At 47.0% G+C, this 22,941-nt stretch overlaps 2 protein-coding genes across 2 annotated transcripts in view; both read right to left on the reverse strand.

Annotated features, from left to right (window-relative positions):
- LOC135810277 (insulin receptor-like) overlaps positions 1–13,009 on the reverse strand; it is a 36,620-nt gene extending 23,611 nt beyond the window's left edge. The window contains exons 1-5 of the mRNA XM_065323759.1: positions 12,728–13,009; positions 8,754–8,878; positions 7,766–7,874; positions 6,553–6,765; positions 5,100–5,354 (exon numbers count right to left, since the gene is read on the reverse strand). Coding sequence (XP_065179831.1) covers positions 5,100–5,354; positions 6,553–6,765; positions 7,766–7,874; positions 8,754–8,878; positions 12,728–12,881 — 856 coding nt within the window. The 5' untranslated portion in view covers positions 12,882–13,009. The remainder of the gene's footprint in view (positions 1–5,099; positions 5,355–6,552; positions 6,766–7,765; positions 7,875–8,753; positions 8,879–12,727) is intronic.
- Positions 13,010–15,483: 2,474 nt separating this feature from the next.
- LOC135810925 (uncharacterized) lies at positions 15,484–21,983 on the reverse strand. Its single transcript, XM_065324308.1, has 5 exons — positions 21,882–21,983; positions 21,208–21,364; positions 20,601–20,700; positions 19,114–19,311; positions 15,484–16,073 (listed from the first exon to the last, which is right to left on the reverse strand). The coding sequence occupies exons 3-5, from the start codon at positions 20,688–20,690 to the stop codon at positions 15,771–15,773; spliced, it is 591 nt and encodes a 196-aa protein (XP_065180380.1). The 5' UTR covers positions 20,691–20,700; positions 21,208–21,364; positions 21,882–21,983; the 3' UTR covers positions 15,484–15,770.
- Between the last annotated feature and the right edge of the window lie 958 nt (positions 21,984–22,941).

Below are 22,941 nucleotides of genomic sequence, written 5' to 3' on the forward strand. Positions count from 1 at the left end.
ACAAGTCAATTGCAGGAGTCGAGCAAGCCCTGCAACAGTTCTGGAAGGTCGACAGCTGTGGCGTCGAGACGGACAATGCGGCTCCAGGACCAACATCGGCAGACGAGGCCGCAGCGGTGAAATTAGTGGAAGACTCCACGCGGCTAGTAGACGGCCGGTATGAAGTATCGATACCATGGAACAGTCGTAAGGCGGAGTTAGTCAACAACGTTGATATGGCGACTAAGCGGCTGGAGTCAACACGTCGACGACTGCAACGTGAACCGCAAGTAGCCCGAGCATACGCCAGAGTGATCCAAGATTACCTCGAGAAAGGATATATCACCGACGTCACTGACGAAGCGCCTACCGACCAATGCTGGTATCTGCCACACTTCGCCATTGTGCGGCCACAGAAGACGACAACTAAGGTCCGGATTGTGTTTGACGCAGCCGCCTCCTACCACGGCATCTCACTTAACGACGCCATCCACGCCGGCCCGAAGTTGCAGCGAGACCTTTGCGATGTTCTCACCCGGTTCCGAAGAAAGCCCATCGCCGTTGCCTGCGACGTAGCAGAGATGTATCTGCAAGTTTCAATACGCCCCGAGGACAGGCCGTACCACCGCTTTTTGTGGCAGGACCCGGCCTCCGATGGTCCGGTCAAGAAGTACCAGTTCAACCGCTTAGTCTTCGGTGTAAACGCGTCGCCATTCTTGGCTCAGTATGTCGCCCGCCAAGTCGCGGACGCAAGCGTCGATACCCACCGATCAGCAGCAGAGGCCATCCTGGACAGTACGTACATGGACGATACGATGGACAGTACTGCCACGGTCGCCGACGGTACCAAGCTCCATGACGACCTAATGGAGCTGTGGGGGAAGGCAAGCATGCGACCGAGAAAGTGGTTATCCAACTCGACTGCGTTGCTGAGTACGATCCCAGAAGAAGAACGCGCAGCGGATGTCGACCTGACGGTGGGAGACCTACCATCGGTAAAAACGCTCGGAGTGACATGGTCTGCCCTCGATGACGAGTTCACGTTCCGCGTGCAGCAACCGGATCTGCCCAAGCGTATCACAAAGCGCTACCTCTTGCAGCGGACAGCAGCCGTATTCGACCCACTCGGCTTCATATCGCCGTTCGTCGTTCGAGGCAAGATGCTGATGCAGGAATGCTGGATGAGTGGCGTCGACTGGGACGAGCAACTTCCCGACGCGATAGTTGATAAAGCCCAGCAATGGTTCCAAGAGTTGAGCGAGCTCAGCAACGTCCGAGTCCCGCGTCAATTTGAAGCATCGACCGGCAAGCTCGAGCTGCATGCATTCTGCGATGCGTCCAGCGAAGCCTATGGAGTTGTTCTGTATGCGAGAAGTGTGCGCGAAGATGGAACAGCGGAGTGCAGATTCCTCGTGTCGAAGAGTCGTGTCGCGCCTACCGCCGCTACCAGCATTCCCCGGCTCGAGCTCATGGCGGCAGTTCTCGGCCATCAGGTTGCCACTCGAATGAGTAAAGTGCTCGACGTGCCACTTAGTACTGTCACCTTCTGGAGCGATAGCACGACGGTCCTCCACTGGATTCGTAGCTATAGTCGGCGGTTCAAACCATTCGTCGCGAATCGCGTCAGCTACATCCAGCAGCGTACCGCACCGCGACAGTGGCGCTACGTCCCTACGGGACAGAACCCAGCTGACCTGGCATCACGAGGAGTTTGCGTCAACGACCTGGTCAACGCAGACCTATGGTGGCAAGGACCGGCGTTTTTGAGCAACGGCTCAACCTGGCCAGCCACGGAGCTAAAGGATACTTCGGGGTTGAGCGACGACCCGGAAGTTCGCAAGGCAGCTGTGCAGGCGTCTGAGAGCGCATTCGTGACGCAGCAGATCACCGTCGTGCAACCAAGCCGCTACTCCAACTGGACGAGACTTGTGAGAGTTCAGGCATGGATCAACCGGTTCGTCAATAACTGCAGACAAGGGGACCGCGTCAGCGGAGAGCTAAACATCCAAGAGTTGGAAGCGGCGGAACTTGCCATCATCTACGGAGCGCAGCAGGATGCATTTGGTGACGACATCAGCGCACTGAAGAAGGGGAAGACTCTGCCAGCAGCATCGCGGTTAGCAAAGATGTGTCCGCGACTGGATGAGGATGGCCTACTACGTTGTGACGGCCGCACCCGCCTAGCTGACTGGCTCCCGTACAGCACGCGCTTCCCGATCATTCTACCCCGGAAACATGAAGTTACGTCGCTAATCGTGAAGCACCACCACGAGCTGCGACAGCATGGTGGCACGAACGAGACGCTCGCGGCATTGACAGAACGGTTCTGGCTGGAGTCTGCCCGAGAGGAGATACGCCAGTGGGAAGCTGAATGCATGGTGTGCCGACGTCGCAAAGCCAGGACGGCAGAGCAAGTTATGGCGCCGTTGCCGAAGGTCCGGCTCGCTACACCGTTGAGAGCCTTCGCTAGAGCCTCGGTAGACTATGGCGGCCCATACTTAACGAAACAAGGGCGGGGACGCAGCCAAGCCAAACGTTACCTCTGCGTTTTCACCTGCCTGCTAACCCGAGCCGTACACCTCGAGATGAGCTACGGCCTCGACGCCAGCTCGTTTTTTAACGCGTTCTCAAGGATGGTCGCGCGCCGTGGAAAACCGCTGGAGATCATTTCAGATAATGGGACGAATTTCGTGGCAGCCGATCGTGAGCTGAGGGAACTGGTGGAGGCTCTGGATAACGACGCAGTTTTCAAGTCCCTGGCCAACCGTGGGGTGGCTTGGAAATTCAACCCGCCGCTAGCCCCGCATTTCGGCGGAGTCCACGAAGTAATGGTTAAGGCGGCGAAACGCGCCCTCAAGGCAGTTCTCGGCAATGCTGACCTGACGGATGAGATGCTGGCAACTGCGCTCACGAACGCCGAAAGCCTTATGAACAGCAGACCGCTCACGTACCAGTCGGCCAGCCCTGACGACAGCTCGCCGCTAACGCCGAACCACTTTCTGACGGGTCAGATGGGCGGTCAGTTCGCCCCAGAAAGCGTAGACACCACAGGTTTCCACCCCAACCAGCGATGGCGGCAAGTTCAAGACGTGGTGAAGCAGTTCTGGCGGCGCTGGCTCAAGGAGTGGGTGCCGACTCTCAACGCGAGACGGAAGTGGCTAAAAGAACGGAGAGACGTGGCAGCAGGAGACATCGTCTTGGTATTGCAACCGGATGCACCACGTGGGCACTGGCCACTCGGACGCGTCATGGAGACCAAGCCGGGCCCAGATGGTCACGTGCGTGTTGTGGAGGTGCAAGTCGGCGGGAAGCGAATCACCCGTCCCATCACCAAGATCTGCCCGCTAGATGCATAGAGAAGATGGCAGCTAGAGCTGTACGTATTCAGTTATGGTGGTAACACAAGTAAGACAGAAGCAGTAGTTCAATAGATGCAGCATACATTGCAGGCATATCACATAAGCACCACAGTGTTATCATTTTTATGTTTACCACATCTTTTTGCCACGCAGTGATTAGACCGATAGAGGTACAACACATGAAATTGTAAGCTAGGTAGTAGTGGAATACGCTGCGAGGTAACTCATCGCGTATTCGAGGGGGAGGATGTTCACGAGGCTCTCCTTGACTATACATTAGATAGTGTGTCTGGACACGGACTATTGGATGCATTGTTCTGTGCATGTATGGTACTTTAGGTAACTGCAGGCTAGACGAGCCATACCGATTCTATGTGCATGCCCTACAGCATTATGGCGCTTTGCTGGTTTGTATTCATCCATTTTCACGGTACTTAGACATTTGAGGTAGACGTGTAGGCGCCTTTCCATAGATCATGTCAATAGACTAGTAGTGGGCACGCCAGACACTTTGTGGCATCGCCGGTGTTTCAGTATTGTCAGTTTGCACCTATGTGGTCGCAGTTCTATCGCGACAAGCTGTGCATTTGCCTCTAGGCAATTCACCTTTCCTTAGCTACGCTGCAGTTGTGCTGCGATATTCATCTATAGCATAATATTGGTCTGTGTGATCGAATCCATGTGTTCAATGCATTCTAGGTGGCTAACATAACAAACCAGACCAGACACGGTATGGACTCATGATTGTATGTAGGTGTGAACAAGTTAGTTTCTGGCAATGTTGTGGTGTTTGGTTTCCGCCCAACATTGTCGATCTGCATGTTTGCACTAGCGTGCAGCCGAACCAACGTGCCTTGCAATGCTTTGCTAGGCTTTTCTTTCACTGTATCTTTTTGGTCACATATAATACCGTACACTTTTGCTTTTACTCACTCTTTTTTTTTAGCACGTTTGCGTTTTGGTTATATCGAAGAACCCAGTGTGTAGTTACGATCCATCACAGTTTCAATGTTTATGGACTAGCGTGGTGTAGTCCTGCGGAACAAGTACTACACACTCTGCATAAGCGAAATCGTCGATCATTTGATTGACAATGACGCGAATATGCAGATAATAATAATAATACACATCTTGCTTCGGCCAACTACCCTTCAAGGTGTGCGTTGTCGATATTGCTGTCTATGTCTACGTGTGTGCCACTATATGGGGAGCGAGAAACACCCTCTTCTTTGCCATGGTTTCAGGACGAATTTGTGATATAGCTTTCGGCGATAATTTTATAGGAAAGTAATTTCTCCCCACACTGGAGCTCGCAATTCTCCGCCGACTTGACTCGTCCCTTGACTGACTCACCACTGCTATCCATCATCATCATGATATCATGTGACAGTTCCTGTGAGAGTCAGCCAGGGTACTGTTCACAGTTTCGTGAACGAATCACCACCAAGAAGGATCTGACAGGGATGAATTTATCCGGTATCGCATCGCAGTTTGCTATGCAAAATCGATCTACTGCTGCTCAAAAATCACCGCGACTAGCAGAAAACTGCGATACATACAGGCTACCCATGCCTAGCTTGCGCCGTCAAGTAACAAAAACTGCTATGCAAAAAAATAACAGTAAATTCGTCCCTGGATCAAGACATCCTTTATTGCCCCATCCCGGATTAAATCGGGCAAAATAATTGCAGCTCAAACGGCCAAAGTCACGGTTATCTTGATTTGTCTCTGTGCACTGAAACATGGAGAAGTATCTCTCACCTTTGCCAATCTCGTACCCGACCAGTATGGCTGAACACGGCACTATGCGAGTATGATACCTGCCTCGTGTCACCACGGACTCAATGCGCTGTCTCCTGGCGTCGGCCAGCGCTGCACGCGTCTTTTCTCTTTGACATTGGACTATGGTCTGAATGAGCAGTATGACTACAACCAGAAAGATAACGGAACCGGCAATGATGCCAGCCAGCTCCGGCGTTGAGAGCCCTGCGTCCTCATTACCGTCGCCACCTATCACTGATGGTGTTGTGGCCACAGCAAGACAGATTTCGAGAAAAAAAACACGTGAGCACAGCGTAGTTACGTTTCAATGCTTGATCTTCTGCAAGTTCTGGTTACAAAATGCAGCATAAAATTAATATCTCAGTGTAACAAATAGACAAACCCTGAACCTTGCATATCACTAGGTTGAATAAGTGACGATTGAAGAATGAAGAATGAAATAATGATACTGGGAAAAGTCTGCGGGGTGTTGAACCTCATTTAGGCAGTGGCATACCTTGGTTGTACACGGCCATAGAGAGTTGCGTGTCTGATTGTGTGTGCTATCATGTGTGTTTGTATGTGTGTGTGTGTATGTGTTTGTGTGTGTGTGTGTGTTTGTGTGTGTGTGTGTGTGTGTGTGTGTATGTGTGTGTGTATGTGTGTGTGTGTGTGTGTGTAGTGTGTGTGTGTGTGTGTGTGTGTGTGTGTGTGTGTGTGTGTGTGTGTGTGTGTGTGTGTGTGTGTGTGTGTGTGTGTGTGTGTGTGTGTGTGTGTGTGTGTGTGTGTGTGTGTGTGTGCTTATATATATGACGCTTATATCAGATCCACTCTGACTTAGCCACCCACACTAGTAGCAAGTATTACCTTCACTGGGGGCAGGGGTAACTGCAGTTGGATCCCAGGACGGATACCCTGATGCCGTCAATCCTTTTTCTGCACCTTGTCCTCACCCACTTACTGAGGTGTGGTGAGCCCATAAGTGGGACCATTTTCAAGTCCACCCAGAGTTTTGGGGATTTCAGGGGGTGTCACCCGTTGGGCGGTTCAATAGCCAGTTGAATCATCTTTCCAAGATTCCTTTTCAGTCTCTCTCCCTCTCCCGGGGAGACCCACGTGACCAGTTTTGGCAGTGAGCAACAAGTACAAGTACAAGTGTGTGTGTGTGTGTGTGTGTGTGTGTGTGTGTGTGTGTGTGTGTGTGTGTGTGTGTGTGTGTGTGTGTGTGCGGGCGTGTGCATGTGTGTGTGTATGTTACGCTATGTGTATGTTTTGTGTGTGTGTGTGTGTGTGTGTGTCTCCGCATGTGTGTCCTTAGGGATGCCTGGTTGTGACAGAGTTGGAGCTACCATGCCAGTGTAGAGAAACCTATCATGCTTTCACACTGATATCGTCTTGGCTACCTCATGTCTTGGGCAAGAGCAAACATTGCAAACAATGCAGATAGACTTACGTGCACAGATTTTTACCATGGACAGCACCGTGCTACCATTGGTCACATGACCACCGGTCATGTTGCCCTGGCGATCACTGCACTCCAAGTGGTTCAGATTTGCTTTGAAGTTGTCGACGGTGTACGGGTACGAGGTGATATTGTAGTTGAGGTAGGCTTCGAATGCTATGGCTTCATCCGATTTGCCAGTGCAAGGTAATGACATCCTGAAGGCTGGGTGAAGGTGAGACAAGATACATTGAAAGTCAAAGTATAATTACGGTTTGATGCAGTATCATGGGTTTTCTCTTCATTTCGCTTGAAAAACCTCATTTAGGTCTCCAGGGTACTAGGGCATATGTGAGGAGCTTGTGAATACGAGGAGGTTGGCATTGCAGCAATATGTCAAGTCCCACAGAAATTGTGAGGCTCCCAAATCGAAAGAATGCTGCCAAGTGCAGTACTGGGGTGAGGGGAAGAACTGTGTCGTAGCCTAGGTCGTTCTGATACAGTCAAACCTGCCATTAGGGCCGACTTCCACTATGCTACCATGAGTGCCGTGCCATGAGTACCCATGGTGATTTGCTCACGTGAGGGGCAGTTTTGGCGCGAGTTCATTCCGTGGCTCGTGCAGGGGCCATTCCGGTGCCGAGGGCCACTGGGGGTGGAAACGGCATGCAGTGGTCTTCCGTGAGGTAGAATGCGGTGAGTAGTAGATATTTTACTACTCCATGGCAGGAAGTCAAACCATCAGCATACGGTCGAAGGCCGGAAATTGGCACCCACCGGGCTAGCATCCAGCCGCCAAAGGTGGGGCCATGCATCATTATACCAGTATATGGATGTTAAATATGTTGGTAGGTAAACAACAGAGAAAAATACACAACACTTTTTTGCTAGTTTGAGGGAAAGACGCAAACAGGAAAAGTCTGAAGAATAAATTGACTCGAACGAGGGACCCTCGCTTGTAGCCAGCGATGCTCTAACCATGCACTGAGCTATGGTGTAGCCGTCATCCCAGCAGAGACCGTTCAATATTTTCTTCAGACTTCGTAACTCACACATCCGGTGAATCCACAGGCGAGTGGGACGCATTGAAAAATAGTATCATACTATTATTATTATCCTGGTTCGATTCCTGGTGGTGATATTCATTTTTTCTTCAGATTTTTCCCTTTTTCGCGACGACGACGACGACGATGGCAGCGGTGGCAACAAGCTAGTGATTACTTACACGTGTAGTTGGTGGAAGGCACACAGCCCACCAATGGTGTGTTCGCCCTGGGTGTCTCCAATACTGTAGTGTTGTCCGAGACAAAGTACATATTGTAGTCCACCGTTTCCTGGGACAGCACAGAGGACGGTCAAAGGTTCAGTTTGGATGAGCAACTGAGCATAGATAGACGGAAGATTAATATTATCACAATTGTCTGCCGGGGGGGAGTACATGTACATACTGTTAGACCAGATTTCTTAACGTCAATTAAAGTTAACGATCGCCGGATTTTTGTGGGTTTAGCGAGGTGAAATTCTAACGAATTCCGTCTCAAAACCGGCAAATGACTGTACATGTACATATCGTTGTGTACATAACGACTTCAAATGTTAACGATTCTTTCAATTTCGTTAACTCGTTAGAATTAAATGTTCGTTAACATTCCTGGCCTTACAGTAGTTTAACTCCCTGACAAACGTGTTGGTGCCCATAGTAGTGCTGACATGACAACCCGTGAAAGGCCACATGGCTTTGCAGCACTGGTGCACATGTTCACTCTGCTCCCCAACACAACCCCCGGTGGCATAGACGTACTTCGAAGTAGTGTTTCTCACCAGTTCATGACTGTATCATCCTCCTCTTCGCAGCCTCTTTTGCAACACATAATGGCACAGTATGCAGCCACCGTTTTCTTTTTTCTTTGCTCTATTTCACGCACTTACGGCTTTCTTCATTCAGCTCTATTTCACGCACTTACCTAGGGTACCCTGTAAAAAGACTCACAGTCTGTGGGGATTGCCCTAGTAAAATAATAAATACTACTACTACTACTACTATCATCTTTTTTTTTTTGTAGTGGAATGGCGAGCTATTGAAACAAAGCTTTCGAAATCATAATTCCCCCAGAAAAGCTAGAAACGCTATAGTTACTTTTAAACTTCATTTTGTCTTGCACTCAAGCAGAACTCAAAGACGATAGGCAACAAAGAGTTGGTGTTCGTCTTACGTTGGGCGACCGATTCCACTCCATTGCAATGTACGTGTACTGTTCGCCGAATCGAGCCAGGTCTAAAGTTTTCAGAAACTTCAGGGACGATGCCTCTTGTCCGTTGATTATGAAATTGATAGGTTCTGTACACAAAAAAGGGGGGGAAGAGACCCAGGATGACATCACCAGACACAAAGATGTTGAGCAAACTTCCAGAAGCAAGAGATTCCGATGCCGCAATACAAGTAGCAATACCACAACAATGAACGCCAAGCTCATCCTGTGGTACTTTATGAGTGTGTAACGGTGCTGCCTTTTGTGCAGTGTTCGCATCACCACTGCCTGGTGCTACGTGTACTCAAAGTATGAGTAACAATATCATCACAGAGATAGACATATACAGTCCAGAAGTGCCGATTATCCGCACCCCTCGGGGCACGAGGCTGTCTTTTTCTTCTTCTTCTTTTCTACTCGTATTAACACAGCCCAACCGGAAAACATGAGAACGGAAAAGGAAAGAACAAGACATAGGGGATGTAGGGACGACGTGCCGATGTGCTGGGAGCAACTCAACCGACCAGAGGTCTCGGCGTCAGCGTTGCAACTAGGCATCGAAAAATGGGGGGGGGGGGTGTTGTTGCACGAGAAGACTGCAAAACAAACGGAAGCTAGGAAATACCACAAAAATAATAACTTGGTGCGAAAAATAATAATAGTTTCACCCAGTGAATATGCAATGAATAAGATAAACTGCTCAGTCCTTCTATGTTATCATGCAGCGACTCATACACACAACATCCAGGAACGATTGGCTGTCTCTAAGAACGTTTTCTTGCGATGGTCATCAGTCAGAGTACATCCGTGAGTGGTGAACAAAGAATATCAAAGAATGAAACAAGTTGATATTTTAGTGAATGAACAAAGTAAAAACAAGTGTGATAAAACACGTGTGTAATGCCGTTTTGGATGCCATGTTAGACGTGTCTTTTCCTGGCCAAAGTGCTGGGGATTTTGTGTTCTTGTTGTTCTTTTCTTGTTCTCTCTCCATTGCCAACTTGCATTTTCATATTTATACATTTCCACCAAGAGGCTGCCGTTTGCGCGGGCGTGTTGTGTTGGGCTAAGAGGGGTGGTAGAGAGAATAGACAGTTCCAGTTCTCCCACAAGAGAGGGCGAAAAAAGAAACAATCAAGCGCACAATGCAGCTACGGTGCTAAGGAAAGAGTGGGAGTGCTGTGTCATAATCTTCTTTTTTTTTTTTGACTGACCGCGCTCTCTATCTTATTCATTGCCATTCTAAAACTTCTGTCTCCTCGTCGACTCTTCAAAGAAAATTATTATTATTACTTCGTATTATTACTAATCACATTTCCGCGTCAATGTCAGCAATTTCCAAAGGATAAATGCCCACAGATTCGCACACGCTGAATGGAGATGGGAAAGGGACAGCCAACGCGATCCTTCCCCTTCTTCGCCATCACACCCTGGAACAACCTGCCTGCGGACCTCCTGCTTCACGAGCCTCATTCAAGACGCCTCCAAACCTTCAAGGTCAACGTATGTAAGGATCTAATCCGAAAGAGATGGCTGTGGTCCACACAGTATCTGTGACGATGATATTGAGATTTGAGACCCATTTAGTATTTACCTCTCTACTACTACTTGCTTGTTATGATTATTGTTCTCTTTCTTCATTTTCCCTTCTGGTTTAGTCATTACACGTATTTATAATTATTATTTGGTGCAATACTAGCGCCCCTTTCTCGCACCAAATTATTATTTTTGCTACCTGACCATGCACCCCCCCCCCCTTTTTTTTCGATGCCAGGTTGCAACGCTAACGCCGAGACCCCTGGTCGGTCGAGTTGCTTCCTGTACATCGGCACGTCGTCCCTACATCCCCTGTGTCTTGTCTTGTGTTTGTCTCCACATGTCTCTTTGTAGGGCTGTGTTCCCAATAAAAAATAAAAAAAAATAAAAATAAAAAAAAAAAAAAAAACAATAGACAACACGACAAGGGTCAAGAAAAACAGACCAATAGCTAGCACGAGGCACAACATCAGTGCATGCATGCGGAACCAATCGAGGCCCCAGAGGCAAACTCTGTAGTCTCTATCAACAGAGTAGCGTTACAAAAGACAGTATGAAATAGACAAACAAATAGCAGGGAGAAATATTGTGGCACTGTGCCAGAACAACGACAGAGTTCACAGAACTATGTCATCTAAGAAAATAATAACGCCTAAAGGTGCTACTTCAAAAGTAAGTACGAAATAAAGAAAGGCGAAATCATACACAACATAGCAACAAAGTTGCACCAAGTAATAAGTTAAAATAATAACTGAACTGGGTGAATAAACCAAGAAATCATCACAATGTCAGAAGAAAAGGTTTGAATCGTATCTCAACTGCTAGTGTTAGATTGTGACTGCTGATGAGCGCGTTTACAGTCTTCATTTCAATACTATGGTTTTGTCTCCTCGCCGAATATTTCAATCATAACAAAACGAACTGATGGTGGTGGTGGTGAGAAGGAGAGCTCTGTGCCAGAACTTTGCAGCCTAGAGAGCGTGTGTGGGCAGGCGTGTGTTTACCGCCATACTGCCAGGTGTGTCTTTACCACCATATTTATCAACCAGAAGTACAGCTGCAGTGGTGTCTTCAACTTCATTTTATAACAAAACGAAACAAACTAATACTGAAAGGTAAATGAAACTATAATATTGTATCACGAACAGCACTCGATATTGCGGAGATGGTTTCATCAGCGGCTGTCCATCGCCCATGTCCAGCGAGTGTGACGAAGATGCTGTCTCCAGGGTGTTCGGATGAGGAGTATGTTCAGATAAGAGAGCGGACACACATCTATGCAAAAACATGCACATCCTCCCTGTTTTCATCATTTCTCATTCTCCTCGGCAGTATTTCAGGAACTAGACACACTTCAGCTCCTCAAAATGGCACATTGGACACCCATAATTATCATAAGCAGGCATAGTGCGATGGTCTAAGACTAAGATCATGATTGAGAAACAGAAAGCAGCATACCGCCTATTTGGGCGCATTCCTATCACTCGAGTTGAACTCAAGTTGAACCTTGCGAGTGTGAACGTTGACGCCTGCAGGCACGGTGACCAGGTGACTTGAGCGCACATGAGCACGTGACCGCTTATTCAACTATGTTCGATGGGGAAAACGGGCCGAACGCTGGATCGCAGCTTCTCGGACCAAAACCAGTCGACTCAGCGCCCGAAAGACGACAACATATGGGCCAATCGCGGACATCCGTGCTTTCATAAGAACGAAATGGCGCCTTTAGAGACATTTTACATACAAATCCCCATCTACTGTTGTGGACATGGAAATCCGGTCGCAAGTCTAGCGGCCTCAGGGCGCTGGCCATGCAGCCGGGGGTACTAAGTAAGTGGTACACACATGCTTTTTAATATGCGCTGTAGAGCGCTGGCCCCATCGGATCAACATGTGCACTGCACGCAGCGCTCTGTACGCGCTGAGGGCGCCGGCCCCGGTCAATCGACTGGATTTTACTGTAGTAGGGCGCAGTCACCCAGTTTCGGTGGAAGTGCGCGAGTTCGATTGGGAATACAGGAGGAACGGAGACCATTCGACTCAGCACCCCGAAGACTACAACTGGTCAAAATTTGATTGGTAATAATCATAACGGTAGATAACAGCTTCCGTAACAGCTTCCGTACTTCGGAAAGGCAAGAGAGAATACCTACCGTGAATGCAACAAATCCCCTTATCACTGGCCTGCAAGGTATTGCTTGCTTCGAATCTTTGCGCCTAGTTTCCGTTCGACCTGGCAACAAAGTCAATGTGTGCGCTTGTGTGCGTATGTGCGCGCGTCTGTACGCATGTATCTGTGAGTGTCTCAAAGATCCTCCCACACAAACACAATGACAACACTCTTCACAATCGGAAACGGCCCTCAGCCACACAATGTCAATGGGCCGTGCTCGAAAACTTACGTTTGAACTTGTTTTCTACACGGAACTGTTCGTCTACACGTAAGCTGAACCCGCGTGCACTCTCCAGGCGGCAGCAGCACGCAATGACCCATAACACCACCACTCCGGTAGCGGGCAGAGGACGCGCTCTGCCGCGCAATGTCCGTTCTTTCATCTTGCACACTCGCCTGGCCTGCCGCTTGCCTCACTGCGTCAGCTCCACGCGCTGCCCTGAGCGCTGGTTCTGGATGACCTTCATGTACAAGTAAAAGTCCTGCAGATTCTACTTCTCACTTCTCAGCGCTACCGTGTACCAATAAGGTGGAACAAGACCTACCTTGGCACTTCGCAAACGCCGCGCTGAAGCCTGATCATACAGTAGCCGCTTTCCAGCTGAAATCTTCGCCCACGTAAACTGAGTTTATCCACATCAAGCGGCTGCCGTTTCTGCGAATATGCCCAGCCTGCCGAGCCTGTGCTAGTGAGTTCCGGTTCGCATTTCGTCAGTCGTGAACATCCCTGTCATAATCTAGACTAGTACTAGTAGTAAGAAACTAGTATGACTCTACTCATCCCTATACTAGGCTATCTAGTAGTCATGTTACCTAGCCCCGGCCCGGTCCTAGGATCGGATTTGGTGGGTTGAGCTATTTTTGGTTTCATGTACAAGAGTAGATCTGTAAAATTATGACATATTAAAGTCAATATACTTGTCAAGTAAAATGTCTCGCGTGATGTCTTTCATCTATCGTTGCGTTCCTGCATCATGTGCCTCCGTGGGCGTGGAAACCCGTGGATGCAGACGGCTCTTTGTGTCAGAAGTGGGTGATAGCAGCGGCAGACACCGACGCCGATTATGGTGCTCCATCTTGTGGTGCTGGTGGCCTGGCACGAACGAGACTTCTCTAATGAGTAATCATGGTGATATAATGGTGGTGTTTCTCAGCACAATCGCAATGCTGATGTGCAAACTTTACTTGGTCGCCCGAGCACAAATAATAATAATAGCACATTTCGCGTAGTAGAACACTAAAATTAAAGAAATTCAGTGTTTTTTCCGCTTCTGTCTTGTGAGCATCACCGAGTACTGGGTTAATTTTATTATAGCAGTACAGGTGCATGTATGTACGTATTCATTTTAAGTTGCTTGTTGGTAGCGAGATTGAGACACTCCTGAATCGGCACATTCAGAGGCTTGAGCCTTGAGGTCTTCTTTGACATTGTCGACCCATCGCTTGTGGGGTCGTCCTCGGGGCGCTTGATGTGCCGAAGTATTGAGGGCTAGCTGCCGAGGTATTGAGGGCTAGCTGCAGTGCCTTGTACATGTAAGAGGCCGCGTCTGGTCCCTCCCCCCCCCCTCCCGGGGCAACGTGCCCCAGCCACAGGAGGCGGCGCTCTTTACAGGTTTGCGAGATGGGGGCTTGGGTGGTCTTTCCGTAAACATTCTTGTTGGCGATGTGGTGAGGGTGGATAATGTTCATAAGATATCGGAGCTTGCGACGATACCATGCATCCTGGCGATTTTCCAGCTTCTTCGTTTGTGACCAAAGGGCACAGTTGTAACGTTATGAGAGTACCGGTACGCGGTACAGGCAAAATCAAAAACTTTAATTCAACAATAGACATCATACATAAACGAGATTCAGAATTGTGATTTCCAAGCAGCGGAACCAAAAAGCACGGTTTGTTGCATTTATTCTAGAATCAACATCCTCAGTTGACCCTAGCAAAATGTATTCATTGGTTTGAGGGAAAAGTCTGATTAAAAAAAATTGACTGTCACCGCCAGGACTGGAACCATTTGCCCTCATCCGTGCTGCTGTTAGCCTGTTGCCAGTCTGCGAGGCCATCGGCACCGAGTGCTCTCAGATGCAAACGACTCGGCCCGATTCGCGGTTGCCATGAGCAGCATCGGTTAAAGCTCCCTCTCGAGGCTCCATACTACTAATGTTACTAGACTGTTTTCACAGCCATTTTTGCTCTCTCGACTGTCTTCACAGCCATTTTGCTCTTTCGACTGTTTTCACAGCCATTTTTGCTCGTTTTTCTTCCGGTGCTAGCATGCTGTTGAGGTTGCACTCGTAATTGTGTTTATTCTGCCCGTACAAGAGGCTTGGTTATACTCGTCCTCTTAAAATAAAAAAAACAGGGACCCTCGCTTGTAGCCAGCGATGCTCTAACCACAGAGGTATGGTGTAGTCGTCATCCCAGCAGAGACCGTTCAATATTTTCTTCAGACTTCGTACAGGTATGAGCGGTGTACGAGTAACAGTCTTACTTTCCATCTGGTTGTTTCATTTGGCTGGAGAACTAACCTGCTCGTTTGGTCCTACGAATTCAAGCACTAGTAAAACAAACAAACAAACCTGCTGCTGCTGCTGCTGATTGCCTACATATGAGTAGGTCTGTCCGTAGTATGCGGTTGTACGTTTGAGTTCTTTACTCTTCTACTTCGAAGTACGAGACTCGTAATCATATGACTGTAGCCTTTGGCGGACAATGGCGGGAGTAAACTTGGCGGAATTTGGTATTTTCACAAGAACTTCGTCTGGTTTCTATGAGCCACGATTTTACAAATCAGCGAGCCACTCGTGGCAGATCGCGCTGCGCATATTTGTTTGAGTTTGAAAAGGTCTTCTTCATCACGGCGCGGCACACACGAATGGCGCTTGGTGTTGTAGTTTTTATGAGTGTGTAGCTGCCATCATTAACTTTCCAGAGAGTGGTTGTTTGTGAGAAATGGCCAAAGGAGAGCAGAGATAAAACAAAAGTCTTATTTTTGTAGACTGTGAATTGACTCCGAAAATAATGGGTAGTGAAAGGGTTAAAATATTTTTTAATGAGTAAGACATCAGGATAAAAATTAATGTGCTGGACATCTGAACACTGAACCAAACATAATGTTAGCAGTGCTGTTAAAAAGATTGTTCGTTTTGCAGGTAGCACTGTTAAAAAGTGCTTGTTTAATATGCCGCTAAAATACGTTTGGGAGATTTTAAAAGAGAAGAATCTGATCTCAGGAAGTTGTGACCACTTTCAGCAACGAAATTCTAACCTTTTAAAATCACCCTAGTGCCGATGCAGTCAGGGCAGTGGGTGGCGCGGTCGCAACACTGTGGCCAATAGACCCGCGCTGATGTGTTGGGAAGTCGTCAGACTCCTCGCGCTCGTCGACGCTGGAAAACTTGAAGACAATCGACGGGAAGGCCTTGTGAGCTGGCGATCTGGGACACTGCACGTAATAGTGTCCTGTTTGCTGATGATGATTATGCTCGCTCGCTTGTCTTGCTCCATACAGTGATGTGGCTGATAGAAATGAGGATGCGGCCGAAGACATTCTGTCTTCGCTCCCGGTGTCTGAGCAATGCTACACACGGGGATCAAACAGAATTGAACGGATAAATTATACCGGTAAACCATCTGCAGTCAGAAAGACTGAAAATAGTGCATGTATTCCTATCGCTATCTATTCTAGGAGCAGATGGGTGGACTTTGTTGAGTAGTAGTAATGCTTATTGCGTTACTATGGTAGCCCCAACAGACATGTCTTATTACGGGGTACCCCAGGTGATCACGTAAGATTCTAATAAATGTTGCAGAGGAAGCTGAAAGGAAGGAAAGGACTTTGCACCGCTGTATTCCGTACAGAAAAGAGGCATAGCTGTCAACTCACAATGTTAGAAATGTTTATTAGCCTTTTGGCCTCGCTTACAATTTTGTCTTTGACCTTGCTTACGATTTTGGCCTTTTCGCCTTGCCTACAATTTTGGCCTTGCCTACAATTTTGGCCTTTTGGCCTTGCCCACAATCAGAGAATATACTGTGCAATACTCCAGAAATGTAGGCAGCACAATGCCACACAGATATTTACAGCAACATGTCACTCTTCTAAACTTCACTTCTCAGCTCCAAAAACGGTCTCTTCACTGCGATTCAAACCAAAATTATAATTGAGCCGTCAGATGCAAAAAGGTACCTTATGACATTTTTGGCCAAATCGAGTTAACGATTGTTTCAGATACAACCTGGTCAGGAGAGTGTCGTGCAAAAAACCAGGTCCAAAAATCTCAATTCATCACCGAGTTACCCTGGAAACTATCCGGACTATCGATCACATATTCACAGAAAATACTTTTTCGAACGCGATTTTCTCAACTGCGAGCAAAACGTCATAAGGTACCTTTTTGCATCTGACGGCTCAATTAACATTACACTAAATTTTCGGGCCTGGCCCATTATCGGGCCATTATCCTGATGATGGGCCAGGCCCGAAAATTTGGTGTAATGTTTAATTTTAGTTTTGGTTTGAATCGCAGTGAAGAGACCGTTTTTGGAGTTGAAAAGTGAAGTTTTAATGTGTAAGTGGCTGCGTTGGAGTTTGCGGACAATTAGAAAAAAATGTTACTCTTCCTTTTGATATCTGGCGATAAATAAAATACCGTGCACACTCGTATTGAATACCTGTACCATACAATGTACATGTAGTACATACACAAAACGAGAAAACCTGAAGAAAAAGCTGACCAATGAAAAATATCAATTGTGCACTCATAACCATGTATAAACAATTAAAATGAAACAATTCCAGAACGTTTTCGTGTGACCATCATCAGTGGAACATCGTCACATAGTAAGAATCACTAAAACAACCAGTTATATAGCTAGAGTAATATGAAAAGAAGCGTGAGAATGCAGCACAGCTAGCGGTTATGCATAACGCGTGTAGTGTGAACCTTTGCAGTGTATCTGAGAATGGTAGCAGTATAACCGCTAGCATAACCGCTAGCTGTGCTGCATTCTCACGCTTCTTTTCATATTACTCTAGCTATATAACTGGTTGTTTTAGTGATTCTTACTATGTGACGATGTTCCACTGATGATGGTCACACGAAAACGTTCTGGAATTGTTTCATTTTAATTGTTTATACATGGTTATGAGTGCACAATTGATATTTTTCATTGCTATTTTACGACTGTTGTCTCCTCGTCGGTTATTTAAAAAGCTGACCATTGAAGGTTTACTTTCATGGCCAATGTTAAGAGGATCCTTATGCTGAGAGATTCCTAGACTCACTGTTTTCGTCACTCCCCCTTAATCCAGGTTATCTAATCTTGTTCTTAAATCTTTTCTCCCTTTCCATCGTCATCATAACATTGGGCATGATTGCCCGTTTGACTTGCGAGGATTGAAATAAAAATGTAGATCCAACTACCACCCAGGGCTGCGGAATTCAAACCAGGGACCCTCCCTCACTCATGGGACTCTCCCTCACTCAAGGGACCCTCCCTCACTCATGGCAGCGATGCTCTACCACTAAAGTGTGTCGTAGCCGCCATCCCAGCCGCCACTGTTCAATATTTTTCAGCTCAGTTCTGACTTGGAAACTCACTAATTTTCGGTTAGTTTGTTTTTAGCATGATGTCATGCTGGAATTTGGTGCTCTTTCATACAGGTTTACCTGGAGTTTTAACGGAGTCACTGTCGCTTCGGAAGAAAACCAAGTTCACCATCGTGACTAGTCGTTGTTGCACGAATTTCCATGTTACGTGGGTGCTACTGACAATACGTTTGATAAAAAAAAAGAATATTACGGGCAAACACAGAAGTTATCCCCAAAGCCCGTGCTGCTCGTACCCTCAAATAGAAAATGAAATTTCCAGGGAGTGGCAATTTAGTAGTAATAGGTTTTTCATTTGACCAGACAAGACCAGCCGACTAGGCCTTGACAGATTATGCTAATATTTTCGTGAAATTGTGCTTTTCGCATTGCTGAAAAAATTGCAGAATTATGCTTTTTTTTATGCCAAAAGTTATCATATTATGCGGCATTGCTCACATATGCTGCTAATGTATATGATGATTCTGTGCAAAATAACAGGTGAATTTTTGTAGAGGGCGTTGTACTGTAGTAGCAAAAGTTCAACGGGGTCAACGCACCGTCCGACCTAGCTACGACCGTCACCCTGGTCACTGATTGTAGTGGACTGGACATGTTATCAAGGGAGTCGTAAACCTACGCCTTCCTGGTGCGTCTACTTGTACTTGTACTTGTAGAACATGTACAACTGTACGGAATTTGATGCGAACAGGCGGATTAGTCCAATTTTATGCGATTCGTATGCAATTTACCTCGAATTATGCGATTATTCGATTTTGGTAGGAATTATGCGAAAAATTATGCTAGCATAATCTGTCAAGGCCTACAGCCGACGCTTGCAGACGACAGCACAAACAGATCACCAGTCACACTCCGCTACTACTTGCTAACGTCGAGCGTGGCTGGTGATCTGTTCGTGCTGTCGTCTGCATGCGTCATGTGGTCTTATGGGGGCAAATGAAACAGCAATTGCTACTATGATTTGACGGACCTAATGAAGATATCAACAACTAACTAGTTTCTCCTTACCGTGCTGTAGGTCTGCAGGTCAGATACACTTTCCTCTTCTATCGGTGATAGCTTGGCCGATGGGGAGTGGCGGAGGGACGGTGCCGGCGAGCTACACGCAAACATCTCCGGTGAGTCATGGGTCTGTGACTGGTCTTTGCCAGTCAGTTTGCGAATAGGGCATTTCCCGCCTGCCGTCCCACTGAATTCCATGTAGTGCTGTGCAAATAAATCAGCAAAGCAACCAGTCGATTAAGAAAAATAAAGAAAATTATCTCCGTTCCGAACATTTTCTGCAGAGTTGCACCGTACTATAATACGTACATGACGTTGTATGCCCCTGTGGAGAGTACATTCAGTGGGATTTAAAGAACTGTAAAAACGGAAAGTTTAATGAACAAAAAGTTTATTATAAACCTGGAAATTTTTTCCTTGGCTCACCATCTGAGTTTTTTTAAAGTTCAACGTTTCTGTAATTTTGGCATGTTAACGTGCAGAAAGTTTAATGATGGCTACCTGGCCACCCATCTGTATGCACATCTTTACACAGACATCTCACGATAACCATGAAGTTGGTATGATAACGTTTCTTCAAATAACGAAAAAAATTGGTCGTTAAAACGTTAGACTTTGTGACTCGTTAGACTGTTCGGTTTACAGTAATCTACGGCCGTCGACAAGTCATCAATTAGTAGATTGGATTTTCCTATTTATTTGATTTGTCCTATTTACTTGACTCCTGGAAGAAAATCAATGACATCATCGGAGCAAGGATGCGGCTAGCGAACGAAGTCAAGAAATTTAAGTTGATGTGGTTTGGCCATGTTACGAGACATGACGTTTTCTCCAAGCCCTTCCTGCAAGGATCAACTCCTGGATCTCGACCGAGAGGAAGGCCCGCAACATCATGGATTTCTAACATTAAAAGTTGGACGGGTCTTCCCTTGCATGCTCTCTCTCATGCAGCACACGATAGAGTTGGATTCAGAGACATCATTCACAATTCTCTCGCTGATTAATGCCTCTACGATCACCTTGTGATTATGAGTTATACATACATACATACATACATACATACTTGACTGGATTTGTCACCATTGCTTTATTTGCTTGCGCTCTTCGAATTCTTCGTCCCGTACATCACCCAGTTACCGACACCGAGTTTGTTTTCAAATAAAGACAAACCTCTAAGTAGTATTTTACTTTGCTTCATCACGTGAACAGGCACCGATGCCTTCTCACCAAACCAATCGTCTGGCTCCTACAAATTGGCGAAGAAGTGTGTGTGTGCGTGTGTGTGTGTATGTGTGTGTGCGTGCGCGCATGCACATACCGTATTTTCTCCAATAAAAGTTCAGGTCTCCAGTAATAGCTGGTCGTCTCCTAGACAAAAATACAGACCTCATTCTAAGGATTAGAGAGTATTCAGACATCGCCACTCACAACAACACCGGATGTAGGCTATAGAAGATGTTCGTCTTTGCTACACATTGCTTGACCGTGCCTACCTTTTCAGTGTCGAGAATTGACACCAGAGTGGAGACCAACCTGTCGAAGGACGGTCTCTGGGATGGCGATTTCTCCAAACACGACAGCATGATTTCACAGCTGTAAATATAAAAAGACTGTACCGTACGACAAAAACATGAGAACAAATTGGTTTGGCTGTTTGGATCATTCCCTACCCAACTATTAGTACATGTACGTCACATCAAGTAGACCAGCCTTGCTCTTCCCTGTGATGCATTGCAGTGCCTTCATTGGCCATTTTCTGTCATAGAAGTCCATTGCGCAATGACATAATCTGTATTGCCAACACCCCAAACAAACAACTGGGCGTGGTCGTGTGGGGTTGTTGAAGAGTGCATTGCTGATGCCAGCTTACTCACATGCAGTACTCATGCAATCCATTTTTTGGCAATGCACTATGGGCTTATTCACACACTATGGAGGAAATGAGAGCAAACGGATCATTCACTCATTTTCATGCTTTTAAAACAGAGGAAAATATGAAAAGACGCCAGAAACTGTAAAAAATTACAAGCTGACACTCGGTTGCAACACACAATGAAAAGAGTACTGCAATAGGGCAAACAATATCACATTTTCGCTCACATTTTATTTATGCACGTCAAGGAACGAGGCAGCCGCTTGCTCTCCCGCAATACAGTCTGCTGAGTCAACTGGAGGGACGCCTGCAGAGTCAACTGCAGAATCAACCATCAACCGCTAAGCTGTTGACGGAGACTCCCTCGATTTAGGCTTTTAAGGCCTGTGGAGAATCCATAAATACAAAATAATACAAATACAAAGCGTAGACTCAACTGCGCTGCTGCAGAGTCGCCGGCAGAGTCGTCCGCAGAGTCGCTTATACATAAGTTATAGAGTCGACTGCAGCATCCGATGCGGTGTTTCTGGCTACCGAGGCTCCCCCAGGCGATGGCAGCGGCAGAAGTGGGGACGGTGCGGCCACGGCGAAGCCGAAGGCAAGAGGGAGACTCAGGCAGAGATAAAGATACAGCATACATGTATTCCCTAGCCTCCACTGCATGCTGTGCTGTTGTGAGAAGAAAACCAGCTGAAGTAAAAGACAGCAGGCGGAGAAAAGCGTACGCTTGGTCCTTATTAAGGAGTGCTGGGCTCAAAAGGCCGCAATTATATTGCTTGCGTTGTACCTAGGCCATACAGGCAAGGCCAAGGGTGCTGAATCAGTAAACTTCTACTTCGAACATCACACTTATTTGGATGTGAACGCAAGACCTTTGACAATGGTTCAAACTGTCACTTACGGTCAGTACTGCACTCCTGTATTTGAAACAGCCAAAACTGTTACCAGCTTGCGCAAAACTTCCGGTACATTGCAGGGACGCGGGTGCTCATCACATACAACGCTTCGACAAGTGATCGTCTTCTTCAATGTTATTGTCCTGTGGTGGGGTGGCTCGGCGCAGTATCTATCTTCTGGAAGGACATGTCCTCCTGCATGGTACATTATTGTAATAATTTAAAAATAATATTATTAATAGTCAACGTTTGGAGAAACAAGCTTCTGCCAAATATGGTCTGTATTAGGCAGGTTGTACGTGCTGCGTTATACAAAGCGAACATGCAGGGTAATAATAATGCCATTACCATGTATGTAATGGTGATGACCTCTTGCATCACTCGGCCGTCATGTCGTGGAGAGTACGAACTGCACTGTACTACTACTAGTAGTCGGTTTATGGTTAACTTGTAGGCAGGAGCACTGTGCGTCCTCCGTCTTGCTACCTGATGACATGATGACATTTTTAGACAGCTCACTTTGACTGGTGCAAACGACTCAATGCTCAGTACGTGTACGTGTGCATTATGTACAGTCATGAAACAGCAAAGATCTGAGTGGCCCTTCAGGTTTTTACCGTACCGTTTCTATGGTTGTAGCCAATGAGCGACGTTCCCGCGGTGGCCTTGATGAGCCGATAAAGCCCGTGGTCAATGGATACGGAAAAATACGGTAGCAATAAAGCCCGTCGTCAATGGCACCCCGTACTCTGTCAGCCTAGCTCTGCAGGGGTCTGTGGCAGTTTTTCGTTGTCAGCTCAGTTCACATCTCACATTCGACTGTGAACATGCTCTGGTACCTGGAAACAGCCTGTCCGAAAACGGCATGAAAAGTGTCTACACATCGTGGTCAGTTTTCAACTCAAGTTCTTGTTGTTGTGAGTGGAGATGAAATTTTACGATAGTTGTGAATAAGCGAAAGAGCATGCACCCATCTATCTGCTAAGAACCAAGCTGAAATAAGTGGCAAACATCGCGATCAGTTTTCCACTTTCTGTTCTACATGTACCGGTGTTGCCTGATGAT

Source organism: Sycon ciliatum, chromosome 2, assembly GCF_964019385.1.
Source record: "Sycon ciliatum chromosome 2, ocSycCili1.1, whole genome shotgun sequence".
Taxonomy (NCBI): domain Eukaryota; kingdom Metazoa; phylum Porifera; class Calcarea; order Leucosolenida; family Sycettidae; genus Sycon; species Sycon ciliatum.

What these genes read in the sequence shown, in the direction of transcription:
- LOC135810925 (XM_065324308.1), bottom strand. Translation starts at nt 20,690, where the DNA reads ATGCTGTCGTGTTTGGAGAAATCGCCATCCCAGAGACCGTCCTTCGAC. An exon ending in CAATTCTCGACACTGAAAAG is followed by an intron (nt 19,312 to 20,600) that starts GTAGGCACGGTC and finishes TTATTTGCACAG; the next exon opens with CACTACATGGAATTCAGTGG. An exon ending in ACCTGCAGACCTACAGCACG is followed by an intron (nt 16,074 to 19,113) that starts GTAAGGAGAAAC and finishes CCCCGTGTGTAG; the next exon opens with CATTGCTCAGACACCGGGAG.